This window comes from Saccostrea cucullata, unplaced genomic scaffold (genome assembly GCF_032062105.1).
Source record: "Saccostrea cucullata isolate Sc308-1 unplaced genomic scaffold, CSIRO_AGI_Scuc_v1 ctg237, whole genome shotgun sequence".
In the NCBI taxonomy this organism is placed as follows: domain Eukaryota; kingdom Metazoa; phylum Mollusca; class Bivalvia; order Ostreida; family Ostreidae; genus Saccostrea; species Saccostrea cuccullata.
The window spans coordinates 350,650-368,481 of record NW_026931975.1 but is presented as its reverse complement, the minus strand read 5'-3'; the positions used below and the strand labels follow the sequence as shown (position 1 = coordinate 368,481).

General features: G+C 35.4%; 1 protein-coding gene across 2 annotated transcripts in view; it reads left to right on the top strand.

Annotated features, from left to right (window-relative positions):
• LOC134234149 (retinoblastoma-associated protein-like) overlaps nt 1-17,554 on the top strand; it is a 43,649-nt gene extending 26,095 nt beyond the window's left edge. For both annotated transcript variants that reach the window (XM_062716209.1, XM_062716208.1), the window contains 15 exons: nt 467-640; nt 2,787-2,901; nt 4,958-5,109; nt 5,222-5,272; nt 6,442-6,536; nt 7,630-7,790; nt 9,827-9,891; nt 10,756-10,833; nt 13,360-13,464; nt 14,154-14,270; nt 14,467-14,516; nt 14,691-14,814; nt 15,099-15,217; nt 16,308-16,394; nt 16,678-17,554. In XM_062716209.1, the coding sequence (XP_062572193.1) occupies nt 467-640; nt 2,787-2,901; nt 4,958-5,109; nt 5,222-5,272; nt 6,442-6,536; nt 7,630-7,790; nt 9,827-9,891; nt 10,756-10,833; nt 13,360-13,464; nt 14,154-14,270; nt 14,467-14,516; nt 14,691-14,814; nt 15,099-15,217; nt 16,308-16,394; nt 16,678-16,723 (1,539 nt within the window). In that variant the 3' untranslated portion in view covers nt 16,724-17,554. The remainder of the gene's footprint in view (nt 1-466; nt 641-2,786; nt 2,902-4,957; nt 5,110-5,221; nt 5,273-6,441; nt 6,537-7,629; nt 7,791-9,826; nt 9,892-10,755; nt 10,834-13,359; nt 13,465-14,153; nt 14,271-14,466; nt 14,517-14,690; nt 14,815-15,098; nt 15,218-16,307; nt 16,395-16,677) is intronic.
• The last annotated feature ends 278 nt before the right edge of the window (nt 17,555-17,832 follow it).

Sequence of the window (17,832 nt, the reverse complement as noted above, 5' to 3'; positions counted from 1 at the left end):
CTTGATAGAGAATCTTTACAAATGAAATCTCGATCCCGATCTTAAAAATTGACGTTTCCAGCCCAAATTTTCTCAGTCGCGAAAATGCGAGTGTGTTTTCATTTTTAGTCGCAAAATCAATTTTTTGGTCGCAAATGCGACCATTTTAGTCGCAACTTGGAGCACTGTTCAGGAAGATTTATAGGTAGGTGTTTTTGTCTGGACATAAAACACAGTTTGATCTATCAAAGAGTAAAATAAATGCAATATTTAATGACCAAATGAAGAAAGGATAATCAAGCCATTTCTGAATTACAGTAGGTATTATATATGGGCCCTTAGCATACATTTGTAAAATAATTTTTCTAAAGATATTAAAATAGGAAGTGTTATTCCTTTAATATGTAGTTAAGGAACTTTGTAGAATTGCTTTTATTAGAGTCCATTCCGACATCAATTATTCAAAGCCCACTTGCTTCCATTGTAGAATTGCTCTCAGAACCCTCTGACTTCCATCAAAGAGAGAGTTAATAGAATGGAGACAGTCTTCATCAATGGCTTTATGCAGCAAACAGACAGAAATCAGGCAGCCATTGCTAAACAGAGATACGTCCTGGCCAAGCGGCTCTACTACAGAGTCATGGAGTCCATGCTTAACCATGTAAGATATTCTCTTCTACAATCTAATTAAAATTAGACGATAGATCCGCTCGCACACTCACTACACTAACATCTAACAACATCCCAAGTAGGGTGACGTCAGAGGTCAAATTCGGAACAACTCTAGACTTATTCACTTCAACAAATTTACAATGATTTTACAAGTGACAATTTGATTGATAGATAGAATTTAACCTCTGATGTGACTATCTATGGGATGTTGTTATATGTTAGTGTAGCGAGAATGCAAGTGGATCTATCATCTAATTTTAATTAAATTGTCTCTTCTCATGCCATAATGCACCCTGTTGTGTATGTTTATAATTAGCTCTTCTGAGCCAAAGGCTCAAAGAGCTAATGCTATGGCCATTTGTGTGGTGTGCGTCGTGCGGTGTGCGTTAACTTTTGAGAATATTGGCCATAACTCAAGAACCCCTTGGCCAATTATTGTCAAATTTGTCACAGGGTATCCTTGGCCCAAGGGCTACCATTTATACTAAAACTAGGGATGGGACCCTAAAACAAGGGGAGATAATCACAAAAATACAACCAAAAGTACTGGTTGCTAAAAAAATCTTCTTCTCCAGAACCACCAGGCAGATTTTCACCAAACTTACATACAAGGGTTGGGATATGTTGAAGATTAAAAATTGTTCAAGGCATGACCCTGGGGCAAAGGGCGTGGTCTCAAGGTCACTTCAAAGTTGACCAAAATTTACACTTAATTAAAAACGTTGATATTTTGCTTACTATAAAGACTATCAAATCTAGTAAGTTGATGCATCTCAGGACTTAACATCATGTTAATACAAAAGTAGGTCATGGTGACCTACTTTTTAAATTTTATGGGCTTTTGTTTTCAAATTGATTTGGAGGCATATTTTGGACTCTTTAAGGCCTATGATCATGAAACTTTGTCAGTTGGTGCATCTTAGGTCCACAAACAACATCATTTTAAAAGTAGGTCATCATGACCTACTTTTTGAATTTGATGACTAATCTTTTCTAAAACATTTAATCCCATTATTTGAGACACCGAGAGGTTTAGAATCACCAAATCTTGTAAGTTGATGCATCTTGGGTCCTTATAACATATTTATTAAAAAGTAAGTCACTGTGACCTACTTTTTAAACTTTGCTGGCATTTGTCTTCAAATTGTTTAAAAGGCATATTTTGAATACTATTAGACCTATGATCATTAAATTTTGTCAGTTGATGCATTTTGGTCTTCAGAAAATGTCGACCAAAAAAAAGTAGGTCACAGTGACCTACTTTTGACATTTTATGGCTATATTTAAGTATCTCAGGTACTTATTGGCTTAGAATCATCAAACTTTGTCAGTAGAAGCATCTTGGGTTTTCGGAGAATGTCAACCAAAAAGTAGGTCACGGTGACCTACTTTTGACATTTTATGGAAATTTTTATGTATCTCAGTTACTATTTGGTTTAGAATCATCAAACTTTGTCATTTGATGCATCTTAGGTTTTCAGAGCATGTTGACCCAAAAGTAGGTCACTGTGACCTACTTTTGAATATCTCAGGTACTGATTGATTTAGAATCATCAAACTTTGTCAGTAGATGCATCTTGGGTTTTCGGAAAATGTCAACCAAAAAGTAGGTCACTGTGACCTACTTTTGACATTTTATGGCTATATTTAAGTATTCTAGGGTACTTATTGGCTTAGAATTGTCAAACTTTGTCAGTTGATGCACCTTGGGTTTTCGGAGAATGTTGACCAATAAGTATGTCACTGTGACCCATTTTTGAATATCTCAAGTACGTATTGGTTTAGAATCATCAATCTTTGTCAATTAATGTATCTTGTGTTCTAAGAAAATTTCAATCAAAAAGTAGGTCACCATGACTTACTTATAGTATTTTATAGTTACATTTAAATATCTTCAGCCCTAACTGGCTAAGAATCATCAAACTTTGTCAGTTGTTGTATCTTAGGTTTTAGGATAGATTGTATAATTTATCAGAAGAGCGATTCAAGGCCCTTGGGCCTCTTGTTAAAATCTTTCTACAGATGTTTCATAAAGTTACTTTGACAACATTGAAAGAACAAGCATTTGAGCTGTATAAGAATGAACAAAAACTGTAAATACTGAATTTTTAATGATATCCTTGTCACGTTTGTAGGAGAGGGAGCGCCTCTCTCAGACAGACTTCAGTAAGCTGCTGAACATCGACTCCTTCCACGTCTCCCTCCTGGCCTGTGCTTTGGAGATTGTGATGATGACTTATGGGGCTTCTTGTGAGTAAACTAATGCAGGCTTCTTTTTGAAGTCTTTCAGAGAAGAACTTGTGTAATTGTTGATATATATACTGTATACAGGGAAATTTTTGCCCCTGTTTTATTTTCAGTCCCTCTTTATAATTGGGCAAATTTAAAACGGGGCAAATTCATAGTGCACAGAAAAATTTCTTAATCAGAACTTATGAGCAAAATTTTTTGTCTCATCACCTAATCATGCAGGTTATTACCTGTTCATTATAATGTGATCACGTTCGTAATTATGATCACATTCATGTCTACATAAATCACGTTTGCGATTATGAAGTCACGATTACGATTATGTAATCACATATGTGATTATGTAATCACATATGTGATTATGTAATCATGAACACAAATATTACATAAATGTGATTACATAATCACAAACAAGATTACGTAATCATGAACATGATATGATTACATAATTATGTTTATGATTATGTAATCGTGTTTGTGATAACATAATCATAAACATGATCATATAATAATGGTGATTATGTAGACATGAATGTGAATCATGTTTGGGATTACGTGATCATGTTCATTATTTTCATGTTTGTTCTGATCTGATCATGTTTCTTATTATCTGATCAAATACGATTATGGACTTTTTTGTTGTTGTTTTTGTTGAAGGCGAAGCTTCAGTCAATATTGATATTTTTTAATATTGTGAATAGCATACCATATTCAACACCAAAAAGGGTTCATAATTGTTTTATTATATAGTCCGGATTTGAATAAATAAGATGAAGAAGGCTGCATGATGACACCATTTTCATTTATGAACTTCAGTTGAAAATTTAAAAACACTATTGAAATGTTTAGTTAATTACAATATTCATATATTTTTTTATTCATTTCAAGTACTGTTGTAGTTGACATTTACACTTAGAGCGTATTATCTTTCAAACAAAAATGGCAGTATAAATAGACAAAATTTTCGATCAATTCAATATCAGGGCCAGGAGTGCTATTAACAACAATTATAAGGAATGTTTTGTGAAAACGGTAAAAGAAAATGTTAGGATCACATGGTTAGTAATATTTGAAAAACATGGAGAAATAAATTGAGAAACAGCGCAATAAATGTACAGTTTTTACAATGGGTGGCACTGTAGCTCTCTGGTCTGTCAATACATTTTTTTCGGAGAGCTACTGTCCACTGGGCCAGAAAAGCTGAAACTTATGTGGAAGCATCCTTGGGGTAATGAATATTCTAAATTGTTCAAATCATGACCCCCTGGATTAGGGCGGGGCCACAATAGGGAATCCAAGTTTTACATAGAAGTATGCAGGGAAAAAACTTTAAAAATCTTCTAAAGAACCACTGGGCCAGAAAAGCTTAAACTTATGTGGAAGCATCCTGGGGTAGTGTAGGTTCTAAATTGTTCAAATCACGATCCGGGGTAGGGGGTTCACAGTAGGGAGTCCAAGTTTTGCATAGAAATATATGGGTAAAAACTTTAAAAAATCTTCTAGAAGCATCCTTGGGTAGTGTAGATTCTAAATTGTTCAATCATGACCCCCAGGGGTAGGGTGGGGCCACAACAGGGAATCCAAGTTTTACATATAAATATATAGGGAAAAAACTTTAAAAATCTTCTTCTCAAAAACCACTGGGCCAGAAAAGATGAAATATATGTTGAAACATCCCGAGGTAGTGTAGAATTTAAATTGCTCAAATCATGACCCTTTGGGATTGTGCAAGGTCAGTATTGGTATTGCAAATGGGAAAATCTGTTAAGTAACAGAATGGCCAAAGTTACTCAGGTGAGGGATGTGGCCCATGGGCCTCTTGTTTTTATTTCAATATGGAAACGGAAACAAATTCTTATAAAATTCCATTGTCACGTACTTGGTTACAATTATGTTGGTGCAGAGTAACCTGCAAAAATTCTGGAAATGAAACAAAATATTTGAAGAAAGAAATTCAATCAAAATTTGTCGGAAATGATATGCTAAATTCTGGAAATGAAATGCAGATTACAAATGTTTTATGTTTGCTTCCTTAAACATATCCTTTATATTGTAGGGAATGCCTCATTTGGGACAATTTGTGCAGGAGACTCTAAATTCTCATTCCCGTGGATCATAAAAACTTTTGGTCTCCATTCATATGACTTTTTCAAAGTGCTAGAAAGTTTCATCAAGGCAGAACCAATACTCACCAAAGAAATTGTGAAGGTAGAATGTAATATACTTTAAGGGGGATACTTGAAGTGCAGTACCTGAAAACTGCTTCTTATATTTTGAAATGCTGCTAAGTAATTGAAACTTTTATATGTTCTATTTGTAGCACTTACAGGGCTTAGAAAAGAAAATCCTAGAGCAGCTGGCTTGGACATCAGTAAGTACTGAATTAAGGACATTGGCAATGTTTCTGGCTTTCGTATAGAAATTTTCAAGATTTTTTGAACAGGTTTAATGGTACCAAACATGTTCAATTTAGGTCCTTTTTACCCATCAAGCCAGCCTTCCTTTATAGATTTTGTCAAATCAATGTTTTTTTTACAATTTTCAATGCATTTTCTATGTAAAATGTTGATAAAATGGGCCTATATTATTTTTAACCATACTTTTTCTCCAAAACCCATTTATTTCATAAGGTTTATACATAAAATACATTGTTGAAAACTTGTTTCCGATGACATGCATATACTTTGGCTGAAAATTCAAATATTGAAACAAAACACAGGAATACCAGCACTGTTCTTTAATTTTGAGTTACTTCCCTTAACATCTAATCAATATTCATAATGATCAAGAGACTGGTTGTTTGTTTCTATTCTATAATTTACTTTATTGGAAACGAACAGTCATAAAACATTTTTGCAAGGATTTATTAGTAATTTTTAATGGTGTCTCCTTCACATAACCTATAGAATCGTTCTCATTCGGTCTACCTAGCTATCACCACTTTCAGCATAATTATTTCACATCTTTGCACTTCCCAGCATTCATGTACCTATTCTAAATGACGACCTGTTGACTGTTACCTCAGCACAATGTAAACAAACCCATCGCTGCTTTTCTTTTATTACTGCAGAGTTGAATATATCCGATAAAAAAAAACACGTGCTTTTGTTTACCTCTCAGTCTGTAGCATACGCTTTATTTGTTTTCAGCGCCTAGAGAATTTCATACGGGAGATCACTCTCAATGACTTTTTACTTTTTTCATAAGTGAAAAAACCTATGTATAAACCTTTTTTCTCCGGAAACGCTGTGTTGCCAATGACCTTAATGGATGATATAAATTTTACCATGAACTTTTGAGTACTTTTAATTGTGCAGTGATTTCAGTTTCGCATTTGGTTTTGGATAACTTCAGTTGATAATAAAATTCCAATTGTTTGCATTCCCAATTTATTTTGGAAAAGGAAGTGTTTACAAAAAAAATAATATCAAGAAGAATTCAGCACACTGTAGTACATGTAGTACTTTTCACAATATTACAAAAGTCATCATATATATCAAATCTTGTGGATGTTAATTTGTAGAATTGTTGTGATTTTAGGAATCCCCAGTCTTTGATGCCTTAAGTAAAACAGAGACCCCAGCCTTGCCAGTAGAGGTGTCGCCCCTTTCCAACACAGTGTCCTCAGCTGATCTGTTAGTACTTGTATATACATGTATAAGTATTTATGAAGTAAATTCGATAATTTTGCGTTGAGAAAGAAGATATTCCTTTACTTGCCTGTTAGCTCACCTGAGCCAAAGGCTCAAGTGAGCTTTTCTGATCAAAATTTGTCCGTTGTCTGTCGTCGTTGTCGTCGGCGTCGTTGTTGTAAACTTTTCACATTTTCATCTTCTTCTCAAGAACTACTGGGCCAATTTCAACCAAACTTGCTACAAAGTATCCTTGGGTAAAGGGGATTCAAGTTTTTTCAAATAAAGGGCCATGCCCTTTTCCAAGAGGAGATAATTATGAATTAGAGAAAAATTAATGTCATTTTTAAAAAATCTTCTTCTCAAGAACCGATGGGCCAGGAAAGATGAAACTCTTGTGGAATCATCCTCAGGTAGTGTATATTCAAGTTTGTTCAAATCATGACCCCTGGGGATAGGGTGGGGCCAAAATGGCCGGTCAAAGTTTTACATAGGAATATATAGGAAAAATCTTTAAAAATCTTCTTCTCAAGAACCACTGGGCAAGGAAAGATGAAACTCATGTGAAATCATCCTTAGGTAGTGTAAATTCAAATTTGTTCAAATCATGACCCCAGGGGCTAGGGTGGGGCCATAATGGCCGTTAAAAGTTTTACATAGAAACATATAGGAAAAATCTTTAAAAATCTTCTTCTCAAGAACCACTGGGCCAGGAAAGATGAAACTCATGTGTAATCATCCTCAGGTAGTGTAGATTCAAGTTTGTTCAAATCATGACCCCGGGGCTAGGGTGGGGCCAAAATGGCCGACCAAAGTTTTATATAGGAATTAAATAGGGAAATCTTTTTTTCAAGTACTTCAAAGACATGATCAGTGATATTTATATGGAATTATCCTCAGGTAGTGTAGATTCTAGTTTGTTCAAATCATGACCCCCTGGGGGGTTAAAATTCAAGCCCCCCCCCCCCCCACCTCAGTAAACTTTCAGTTCTGATCTGATATGTGCTTTTTCCTTGCCGATGTTCTCAGGTGAGCGCTGTGGCCCCTGGGCCTCTGGTTATATAAGTTTTACAACATAACTCTTATTGACTTTTAGATATCTTTCACCAATGCGAGTTGTTACAACCAAAAGTAAAGGGCTTTCTCCCTCCTACGGACAATCCCCCCAAAAGGTTTCCTCCCCGGCAAACGAGCTGACAAGTCCTGAGAAAGGCACAGGGAAGAGATCTCAGTCGCTCACCATATTCCTGAATAAAGGTAAACTACCTCAGGTTTTCTGTTTATCTCATTAAATGTACTTGTAAGTATTGATGAGTTTTTTAGCTCACCTGAGCCGAAGGCTCAAGTGAGCTTTTTCTGATCACATTTTGTCCGTCGTCCGTCCGTCCGTCTAGCTGTCCGTCTGTCCGTCTGTCTGTCTGTCCGTCTGTAAACTTTTCACATTTTCGACTTCTTCTCAAGAACCACTGCGCCAATTTTGACCAAACTTGGTACAAAGCATTCTTGGGTAAAGGGGAATTTAAATTGTTAAAATGAAGGGACATATCCCCTCGCAAGGGGAGATAATCAAGAAAAGACAAAAATAGGGTGGGGTCATTAAAAAATCTTCTTCTCAAGAACCACTGGGCCAGTAAAGCTGAAACTTATGTGGAAGCATCCTGGGGTAGTGTAGATGCTAAATTGTTCAAATCATGACCCCAGGGGGAAGGGCGGGGCCACAATGGGGAATCAAAGTTTTACATAGAAATATATAGGAAAAATCTTTGAAAATCTTCTTCTCAAGAACCACTGGGCCAGAAAAGCTGAAACTTATGTGGAAGCATCCTAGTATAGTGTAGATTCTAAATTGTTCAAATCATGACCCCCGGGGGAAGGGCGGGGCCACAATTGGGAATCACAGTTTTACATAGAAATATATAGGAAAAATCTTTGAAAATCTTCTTCTCAAGAACCACTGGGCCAGAAAAGCTGAAACTTATGTGGAAGCATCCTGGTATAATGTAGATTCTAAATTGTTCAAATCATGACCCCCGGGGGAAGGGCGGGGCCACAATGGGGAATCACAGTTTTACATAGAAATATATAGGAAAAATCTTTGAAAATCTTCTTCTCAAGAACCACTGGGCCAGAAAAGCTGAAACTTATGTGGAAGCATCCTGGTATAGTGTAGATTCTAAATTGTTCAAATCATGACCCCCGGGGGAAGGGCGGGGCCACAATGGGGAATCACAGTTTTACATAGAAATATATAGGAAAAATCTTTGAAAATCTTCTTTTCAAGAACCACTGGGCCAGAAAAGCTGAAACTTATGTGGAAGCATCCTGGTATAGTGTAGATTCTAAATTGTTCAAATAATGACCCCCGGGGGATGGGTGGGGCCACAATGGGGAATCAAAGTTTTATAAAGAAATATATAGGAAAAATCTTTTCAAATCTTCTTCTCAAGAACCACTGGGCCAGAAAAGCTGAAACTTATGTGGAAGCATCCTGGTATTATGTAGATTGTAAATTGTTCAATTAATGACCCCCAGGGAAAGGGCGGGGCCACAATGGGGTATCAAATTTTTACATACTAGAAATATATAGGAAAAATCTTTGAAAATCTTCTTCTCAAGAACCACTGGGCCAGAAAAGCTGAAACTTATGTGGAAGCATCCTGGTATAATGTAGATTCTAAATTGTTCAATTAATGACCCCAGGGGGATGGGTGGGGCCACAATGGGGAATCAAAGTTTTATATAGAAATATATAGGAAAAATCTTTGAAAATTTTCTTCTTAAGAACCACTTGGCCAGAAAAAGTGAAGCTTATGTGGAAGCATTCTGGGGTAGTGTAAATTCTAAATTGTAGGAATCGTGACCCCCGGGGGAAGGGCGGGGCCATTATAGGGAATCAAAGTTTTACATAGAAATATATAGGAAAAATCTTTGAAAATCTTCTTCTGGGAAACCACTGGGCCAAAAAGCTGAAACATATGTGCCCATGGAAGGATCATGTGGTAGTGTAGATTTCAAAATGTCTAAATTATGATCAGTGGGGTAGGGTGGGGATGCATTATGTATAACAAGGGTGAAATCTGGTAAAGAACAGAATGGTCAAAGCTTCTCAGGTGAGCGATGTGGCCCATGGGCCTCTTGTTTCCTGAAGCCAAAGAGTTATGTACATGCCAAAAAAAAAAATAATAATGTGGATAACTTTTGTCAAAATGACAAAAGAACTGTTCAGGAATTTTTGTAGTTTGCCAGTTACATGTATCATTTCAATGATTTGGTTTCTTTCTTGTGTATTGTAGTTTGCAGACTTGGATTCCATCGTCTTGAGCAGCTGACTTCACTCCTCAATATACCAAAGGATTTAGTAAGTATAACAGTTTGCAAAGCAAGAATTTTGTCAACTTAAGCAGACAATTAATGAGAAATGGATCGTTAATTTATATATTATTGTTAAACATTTAATACGTTGCATGCATTGGTATTTATTTGAATTCTAAAATCACAGTAGTCATTTAGTTGTCTCATCTCTCTTTAGTGATCACAGAGCAGATATTACATGGTTTTTAGATTGAGTTATTTCTCCTTTGTTCTGTAAACATTTACTTTAGCAGTTATCTTAATAAAGCAATTTTCACCCTTCTTACATTCTGCTAATGCTAATTTAAGATGACAGATACATACAAATGTGCTAATCATTGATCATATTAAACAATTGATGTTGAAAGATTTAGCTCAATTTTGAGTGTGCTAGTAAAATGATTGATTAGTTGTGTACAATTATATAGTCCGTCATTGTTTTTAATTTAAGCTTCGATAACAAAGTTTGTCTTCAGAATTGCTTTTTTGCATTTTAGCTGTAGCAATAGTTGCCAAATCACTCGATTTTTAACCCTTAGCCCAATTATTTTTTATAACATGCTCTTCTCCTGATTTTTGCTGAACAACCCAAAAATCTCCTGATTTCCAGAGTTGATTCCTAAATTAATTTGCAGTTTTAACTTCCAGTTACAACCCAACCTTGAATCTACGTAAGCAATGCCCGTGGCTTTGTACACTATGTACAGACTGTATTATATTACATGTATATTTAAAAAGTGAAATATGCAATATCTTTGAATGAAAGGAGGAAAAGTTAAGTTTAAACTTAAAATTACACATGGGACTATATACATACATCATATATGTATCCTTTTATACTTAGTGCCATGCATGTTGTTCTTTATTCCAGCAACACAAGATTTGGACCTGTTTTGAATTCTGTATAACAAAGAAGACAGGTTTACTGAAGAACAGACACCTAGACCAGGTTAGTCAAAGAGTCTTTTTTTCTCACACATGTATTGATTAAATAACCCTCAATATTAAAATTTGGAAGGTTTAGTACTGTCAATCAGCACTTCTGTCTCAATAAGAGTTTTTCTTACAAATCTTACATGGAAATAGATCTCTGGTAAAACATCATCTTTACAAAAAAAAAAAATTCCAAAGAATTTCAAAACTTCAGAAAAGTTGTTTGTATCTTATAATATGGAATAAACATTAAAATGAAGAGAGACAAAACAATTACAGTTAATTCTCGAATTATCACCACTCGATATAACGCCATTCTCGCAATACCGCCATGATTTCCCAAGAACGTTTTTCCTGCTATATAAAATTCTCTTTATAACGCCAAACTCGCATACCGCCATCCGCCACCCTATTTTCATAACAAACGTCCATTTCAAGGTGTCAATTATCTCGATATACCGCCACAGGTGTTTGGTGTTCGATGAAGCGTATAATTGGTTCACAGGTCGCAATCGATCGGCTGTACACAGCAAAGCAAGGTACATGTAGTTTTTAAAATAAACAAGATAATTATTTTAATATGAGTTGTTGTTAATATAAACTGCCGTTCTGTTTTCTGTTCAGTAATTACGACTTTAGTCATGGCTTCGCCACGAAAGAGAGTGTTGTTAAATTTTGACGAAAAAAGAGAAATTCTTACATATCACGGCAATCATCCAAAATGTACCCAGGCAGAAATTGCAAGTTATTTTACTGTTTTGTGGGAGAAACCGATAAAAAGGAGAACAGTGGGTGATATTTTGTCGTCTAAGCATTCAATTCTCGCCGATTCTGATGGTTCACCTGCTCGAAAAAGACACAGAAGTGCGGCAAATACGGATTTGGAGAAAGCCCTCTTTCTCTGGTTTTCTCAAGCGAGGGCAAAAAATATCCCAGTGACGGGCGACATGCTTATTGAAAAGGGGAAACAATTTGGCGAAGAGCTAGGAATTTCTGACTTCAGATACTCTACAGGATGGTTGACGCGTTTTAAAGAACGCCATGGTATTTCATCAAAAATAATAAGTGGAGAAAGCGCTGGTATTGATGTTAATTTGATTACTGACGGCAGAAAAAAGGCAATAGAAGTCATGAAGAATTATGATTTGAAAGACATTTATAACATTGATGAAACAGGTTTATTTTACCGATTGTTACCTGATCGCTCTCTCTGCACGAATGAACATGTCAAGGGCACGAAAAAGGCAAAGGATCGCATTACTATAACTCTTATGTGCAATGCAGATGGAACTGACAAATTGAAGCCACTCGTCATCGGGAAATCCTTACAACCTAGATGTTTCAAAGATTTCAATTCTAATCTGTATGTGGAATATACAGCAAATAAAAAGGCCTGGATGGTTTCTTCTATTTTCTGTGAGTTACTGAAGAAATTTAACGCGCGCATGCGACGAGAGAACAGGAAAGTCCTGCTTATTATGGATAACGCACCTAGTCATGCTGAGCCACTTTTATCCAATGTGCGGATTCACTTTTTACCTCCGACCACTACCAGTCATCTTCAGCCGCTTGATGCCGGCATTATTCAGTGCTTCAAGAGTTATTACCGTCAAAAGCAGTTAAAACATCTTATGCAGTGTATTGATGAGGGTCTACCACCGATAGTTCCGCTTGACAAAGCCATACGGTTCGTAAAACGAGCGTGGGACGAAGTTAGCCCGACAACAATTCAAAACTGCTGGCGTCATAGCGGTCTGACAGAGATTCAGAACGATCACAATAGTCAAATTGATGACGACTCAAGAAACACCGAATTTCCAGATTTGTTGGCCGAGGCATATCGCCGACTGGACATTGACGATGATATGCGGCTAACAGTCGCAGAGTTTGTTGGACTTGACAAAAATGTTGCCAGCTGCGAAACGCTAGCTGATGACATGATCGTTGAATCTATCTCGCGATCCGATGAAACTACCACCTGTGCTGCCGAGTCCGATGACGACGAAAGTGGGTCTAGTTTTCCATCTGTTAAAGAAGCTAAAGCTGCGTCAGAAATTGTCACTCGTTTCTGTGAGAGTTTTAACGACGAAGATGTGTTGGATAAATGCTTTTTTATTCAAGAATTCATTTTAAATGCCTCCGTCGCGAGATTAAAGCAATCTACGTTGGAAAATTATTTGAAATGAGCTAAATGACATGACAATTGGTTTTACATGTATGTAAGTCTTCTTTTTATCATCTTGGTTGTTTTTAACATTAAAATGTCTTTTAAAATTGTCTGTGATGTGTTTCTTAAATATTATGAAAATAAAATATTTGACACGTTTTCAAGTGTTTATTTCAAGAAAGACAACTGTATTTCAATCATAAGAAAGATAACTCTATTGTAGTAAAAAGGAACGGTAACTCAATTTCCAATTGGTAGAATTCAATTCATCGCCAAACTCGTTATACCGCCATGATTTCTAAATAACAAAAGGTGGCGGTTTATCGAGAATTGACTGTATTGCACGTTTTTATCCTTGGACACCCTTTCTTGCAGCTGATGTTATGCTCAGTATATGGGATTTGTAAAGTAGCAGAAAAAGAAATTAAGTTCAAGGTGATAATCAGGACGTACAGTGAGCTGCCTGATGCCAGCCCAAATGTAAGTTACTTTACTTACTAATAAACAAGACAATTATTTAAAATTTTCTTGATGTATGCTGTGCTGAGTTGAATAATGTTATTTTTTAAAGTTCATTTACGATACTGTGAAATCACTAATTTTCGTGGGGGTTTAATTTTCACCGTTTTCGAGGTATGAAGAGACCCACGAATTCATGTCCACCACAAAATGTAAATTTTCGTATGCACAACTACTAAAAAGTTCTTCATCAACAAAATGAAATCTCCTTGAACCAATATCTTTTCCTTCAACCACGAAAATTTGACCCTACGAAATATGTGATTTTACAGTAAATCTCTTTATATTGGACATCAATTCCCTGAAAAGAGTATATGTTTAGAGCCATGAAAGAATTTTGGTAATTTGTCTGTTTACATTCTTTTTCGGATTTTATTTTTCCATCTTTTCTTGTAAATAACTCTTTTCCATGTTTATCCTAAGATTTTTAATTTGGTTTGTTATTCCACTCATATTCTAGCAATTCAAATTTCCTTGATGGGGGATTTTTGATGTACCATAATCATATTCCTGACAAATACTTCCATCTGTCTCATAGATTCCCTTGACGATAATTAGGTCTCCCCTTTCTTTTTTTTTTTTTTGGAGGGGGGGTTGTTGTTTTCAAATAAAGCATGCTTTGAAATATATTCATAGAGTTTTACTTACAGGTGTACAGACATGCACTGATAGACCGTGGAGAGTATGATTCCATCATAGGCTTCTACAACAGAGTGTTCATGCACAATATGAAGGGCTACATTTTACAGTTTGCTCCAACAAAGCAGGTACAGATATTTTGAAATGTTGGTTGAAAGCCCTTTGAGGTGATTTTAAGTAAATGTCTTTTGTCTGTTATAAATACTTTGTATTTGCAAGATGACATTTATGAAGAAAGCATGCATTTACATGTGTATTTTTTTCCCAAAGACAATGAATTTTAATTTGATTCATCTTTAAAAGAAGTCACTTTGTATTTTGTAGACACCATCCTTATCCCCAGTACCCAAAACAATCACATCTCCTGTCTACAGGTATTTGCTATCATCATTTGAGCCTTTGTTAAAATCATTTCCTTTCTCTATAAGGTACTACAAGAATTGGCGAAAACCAACATTGAAATGACCATGCTTGGTAATGGTTAAATAACCTCATCAATTGTATAATGCATTTATTAGATATTTTTTCATTTGGTTCTTGTTTATCAGCATACCCTCCAGACGTAACTTTTATGTGTCCCCACTGAAAGACTCCCCATTCAAGGCCCCCCAGTCTCCTAGCAACATGACACCCAGGTCTCGACAGCTGTACAGTTTTGGGGATCTCACAGGGGTAATATTACAATTTCTTATTTCAATAGGTAGATATTGGAGAAAGTTATAGGACTTCAGCTGAAAAGATATTGATGTAGTGATGGTGTCAAAATTTTCATCCTTGCAAGCCACAGGTTTTGTGTCCATTCTATTTCCATAAATATTGTGGGAATAGAATGGACACAAAATCTGTGCCTTGGGATGATGAAGAATTTTATGACATGAAGCATTATTGATGCCAATGTCGAAATTTTTATTAAATTAGTAATTAAGAATTGTTAATGCTATCAATTTTTTTCACAGTCCAATGAGAAGTTACAGAGGATAAATGAGGCCATGTCTAGAGCTAAGAATGGTACAACTGGAACCACTCCCAAAAGTCAGAAACGGCTACGATTTGATCCTCCAGCGGAATCAGAGAGGTCAGGACTCAGTTATATAGTGTTACAGTAAAACACATTTTTAACAAAGTGCCTCAGTTATATAGTGTTACAGGAAAACACATTCTTAACGAAATGCCCCAGTTATATAGTGTTACAGTAAAACACATTTTTAATGAAGTGCCTCAGTTATATAGTGTTACAAAACATGTTTTAACGAAGTGCCTCGGTTATATAGTTTTACAAAACATGTTTTAACGAAGTGCCTCGGTTATATAGTTACAGTAAAACATGTTTTTAATGAAGTACCTAGGACGAGCGATTTTGCTTTGTTGTAAGCATCAGTTTCGTTGTAAGGCCATAAAAAGATTAATTTCTTGGTTCTCAGGCCCTCCCTCTTCTCTTACAAGGGTGCCTCATTGGCCCTTTTTATTGCTAAATTAATAAAATAAAAACAACAAATCACCTCCCTCATCATGTTTTGGGGGCAATAAAAAAGTTTTAAAAAATAATGCCTCCCTCATCATACTTCTTGGAAAAAGGCCTGAGAACCAAGGAATTAACTTTGCATGGCCTAGGTATGTTTGCCATAACCATGTGTTACTGTATTTGGTATTGTACTTGATGGTGTTTATGAGTATTCAGTCTAAATGTTTTGTATATAAATCTACATGTATTTGTAAATAGTGTTTTCATTTGATGTATGAATCATTTTACTTGTCTGCTACTCTGTATGCTGACAAGATTAAATTTACAAAGCAGAATACATATAAATCTGAGCATTGAATTGATATAAGGATACATGAGAAAACGTGTAAATCTGAGCATAAGAATTTAGGACGTAAATATAAGTATCCATATACATTTAAACCTGAATGTTTGGATACATGTAAAACTTAACTTTAAGGATTCATGTAAATCTTGGTATTGAAATTTAGGATATTGTATGTACATGTATTGCATACAGACAGGTAGAATTTTAAAGGCAAAATACTAAGGAATACCAAGTCTATTCTTCTGATAATATCTGGTCTTGATGCAACCTGATAAATGAATCAATATTTCAAATAAAAATGTTTATATTATTTACAAGTTATAATATGATCACAAATCTTTCCCCTATGTTTTGTAGTGCATCTGTAGCTGTTACAACCAGTGAATCCCCCACAGTTGTTAAAAAGGTGAAGATGGCAGACAACTCCCTCAAACCTCCAACAGGGTGAGTCACTCAGAGGCATATACAGTTAGTAGTAACCAGAGCCTTGGACCTTGGAGTTTTGATTAGGAAGGGGTTGGGATGGATGATGGGTGAATCACTCAGATGTGTATACAGTCTGAGCCTTGGACCTTGGTGTTTTGATTGGGTTTATTAAAGACGGATGTATAGTCCATGCTATGGAACTAGGATATTGGAGGGAGGAGAGGGGTAACAATTTTAAAAGATGAACTGTTATATTACTTATAATTAATGAAGACTTTAATGCTCCTCAATTTATTTTTAGTACAGGGGAGAGCAGTGGGGATGACTCGCAGGAAATTCCCCGGTGACCTCAGACCAAAATTAGCACAATATGCAGAAACTATTTATTTTGACTCATCTATGTAGTCAAACTGACTATTTGGAGAATCAACATTTAGTTTTATTGTATAAAATTCAATGTATTGTATTATCTTTTCATGGAATCATTGTTGTTTAAATGATTTTAACTTTTGTTTTAATTTTGCTTCTACCAAAGTATTAATATCTGGTGATATTGAAAAACTTGTCAACTGTAATGTTTGGATGGTTGATTAAAATTAATGAATTAATAAGCCTACTAAAAGATTAAGTTCTTAATGATACATTAGTTAATAAAGTCATTAAGGTGTGTTGTACTTACAGGATCTCATATGATTTGTAGTTGGATATGATTTTTTTCTGTGTTGTGTGTTTTATATCCCGAGCCTTGGCGACACCACAACTGTGGGATATGAAAAAGATATTATATGAGCTATATCAACAGGATAAAAGGTTGAACAAAAACCTATGAAGGTTTTTGTTTGAATGATATTAATCAGTTAATAAATCATTAAACACTTAAGAATCCATTAATGAATTATAAACATTAGGAGAATATCCCACAATACAATGTGTTACCACTTCGGGGGGGGGGGGGGGGGTGTCCATGGGCATTTTCTTGTGTAACATATATAGGGCCTACCAATTATCTAATACATGTACAACCAATTTAAATTTCTGCCAAATCATTGTTGTTTTTAACTTTGACACAAAAAATCTCATTTTATCAAGTTTTTTAATGCCTTGAAAGAAATAATAGGCCTATAAAAAAAAAAAAGAAAAAAAATCATTTCAATAAACTTTGTGCTGCAGTGAAAGAAGGGGGGATTGTTGTTAGCGAAATTCAACTGATCGAGTTCTAACCAAATACAACCGGGTCCTGATCATTGAACGATAAATAAGAAAATTAGCAAAAGTGTTATAAGTGTTATGAAAAAGACATCATTTCTACAATGTTCTAGTTCATTGTGATTTGAAAGAAAATTGATTTCTTTATTCACGTTTCAAATACATTTTGCCTGGATTTTTTTTTTTCTAAATCTATTTATGCAACTACTTAATTTGTGTGTACTTTCACAAGTCATGATAAAGTTAATAT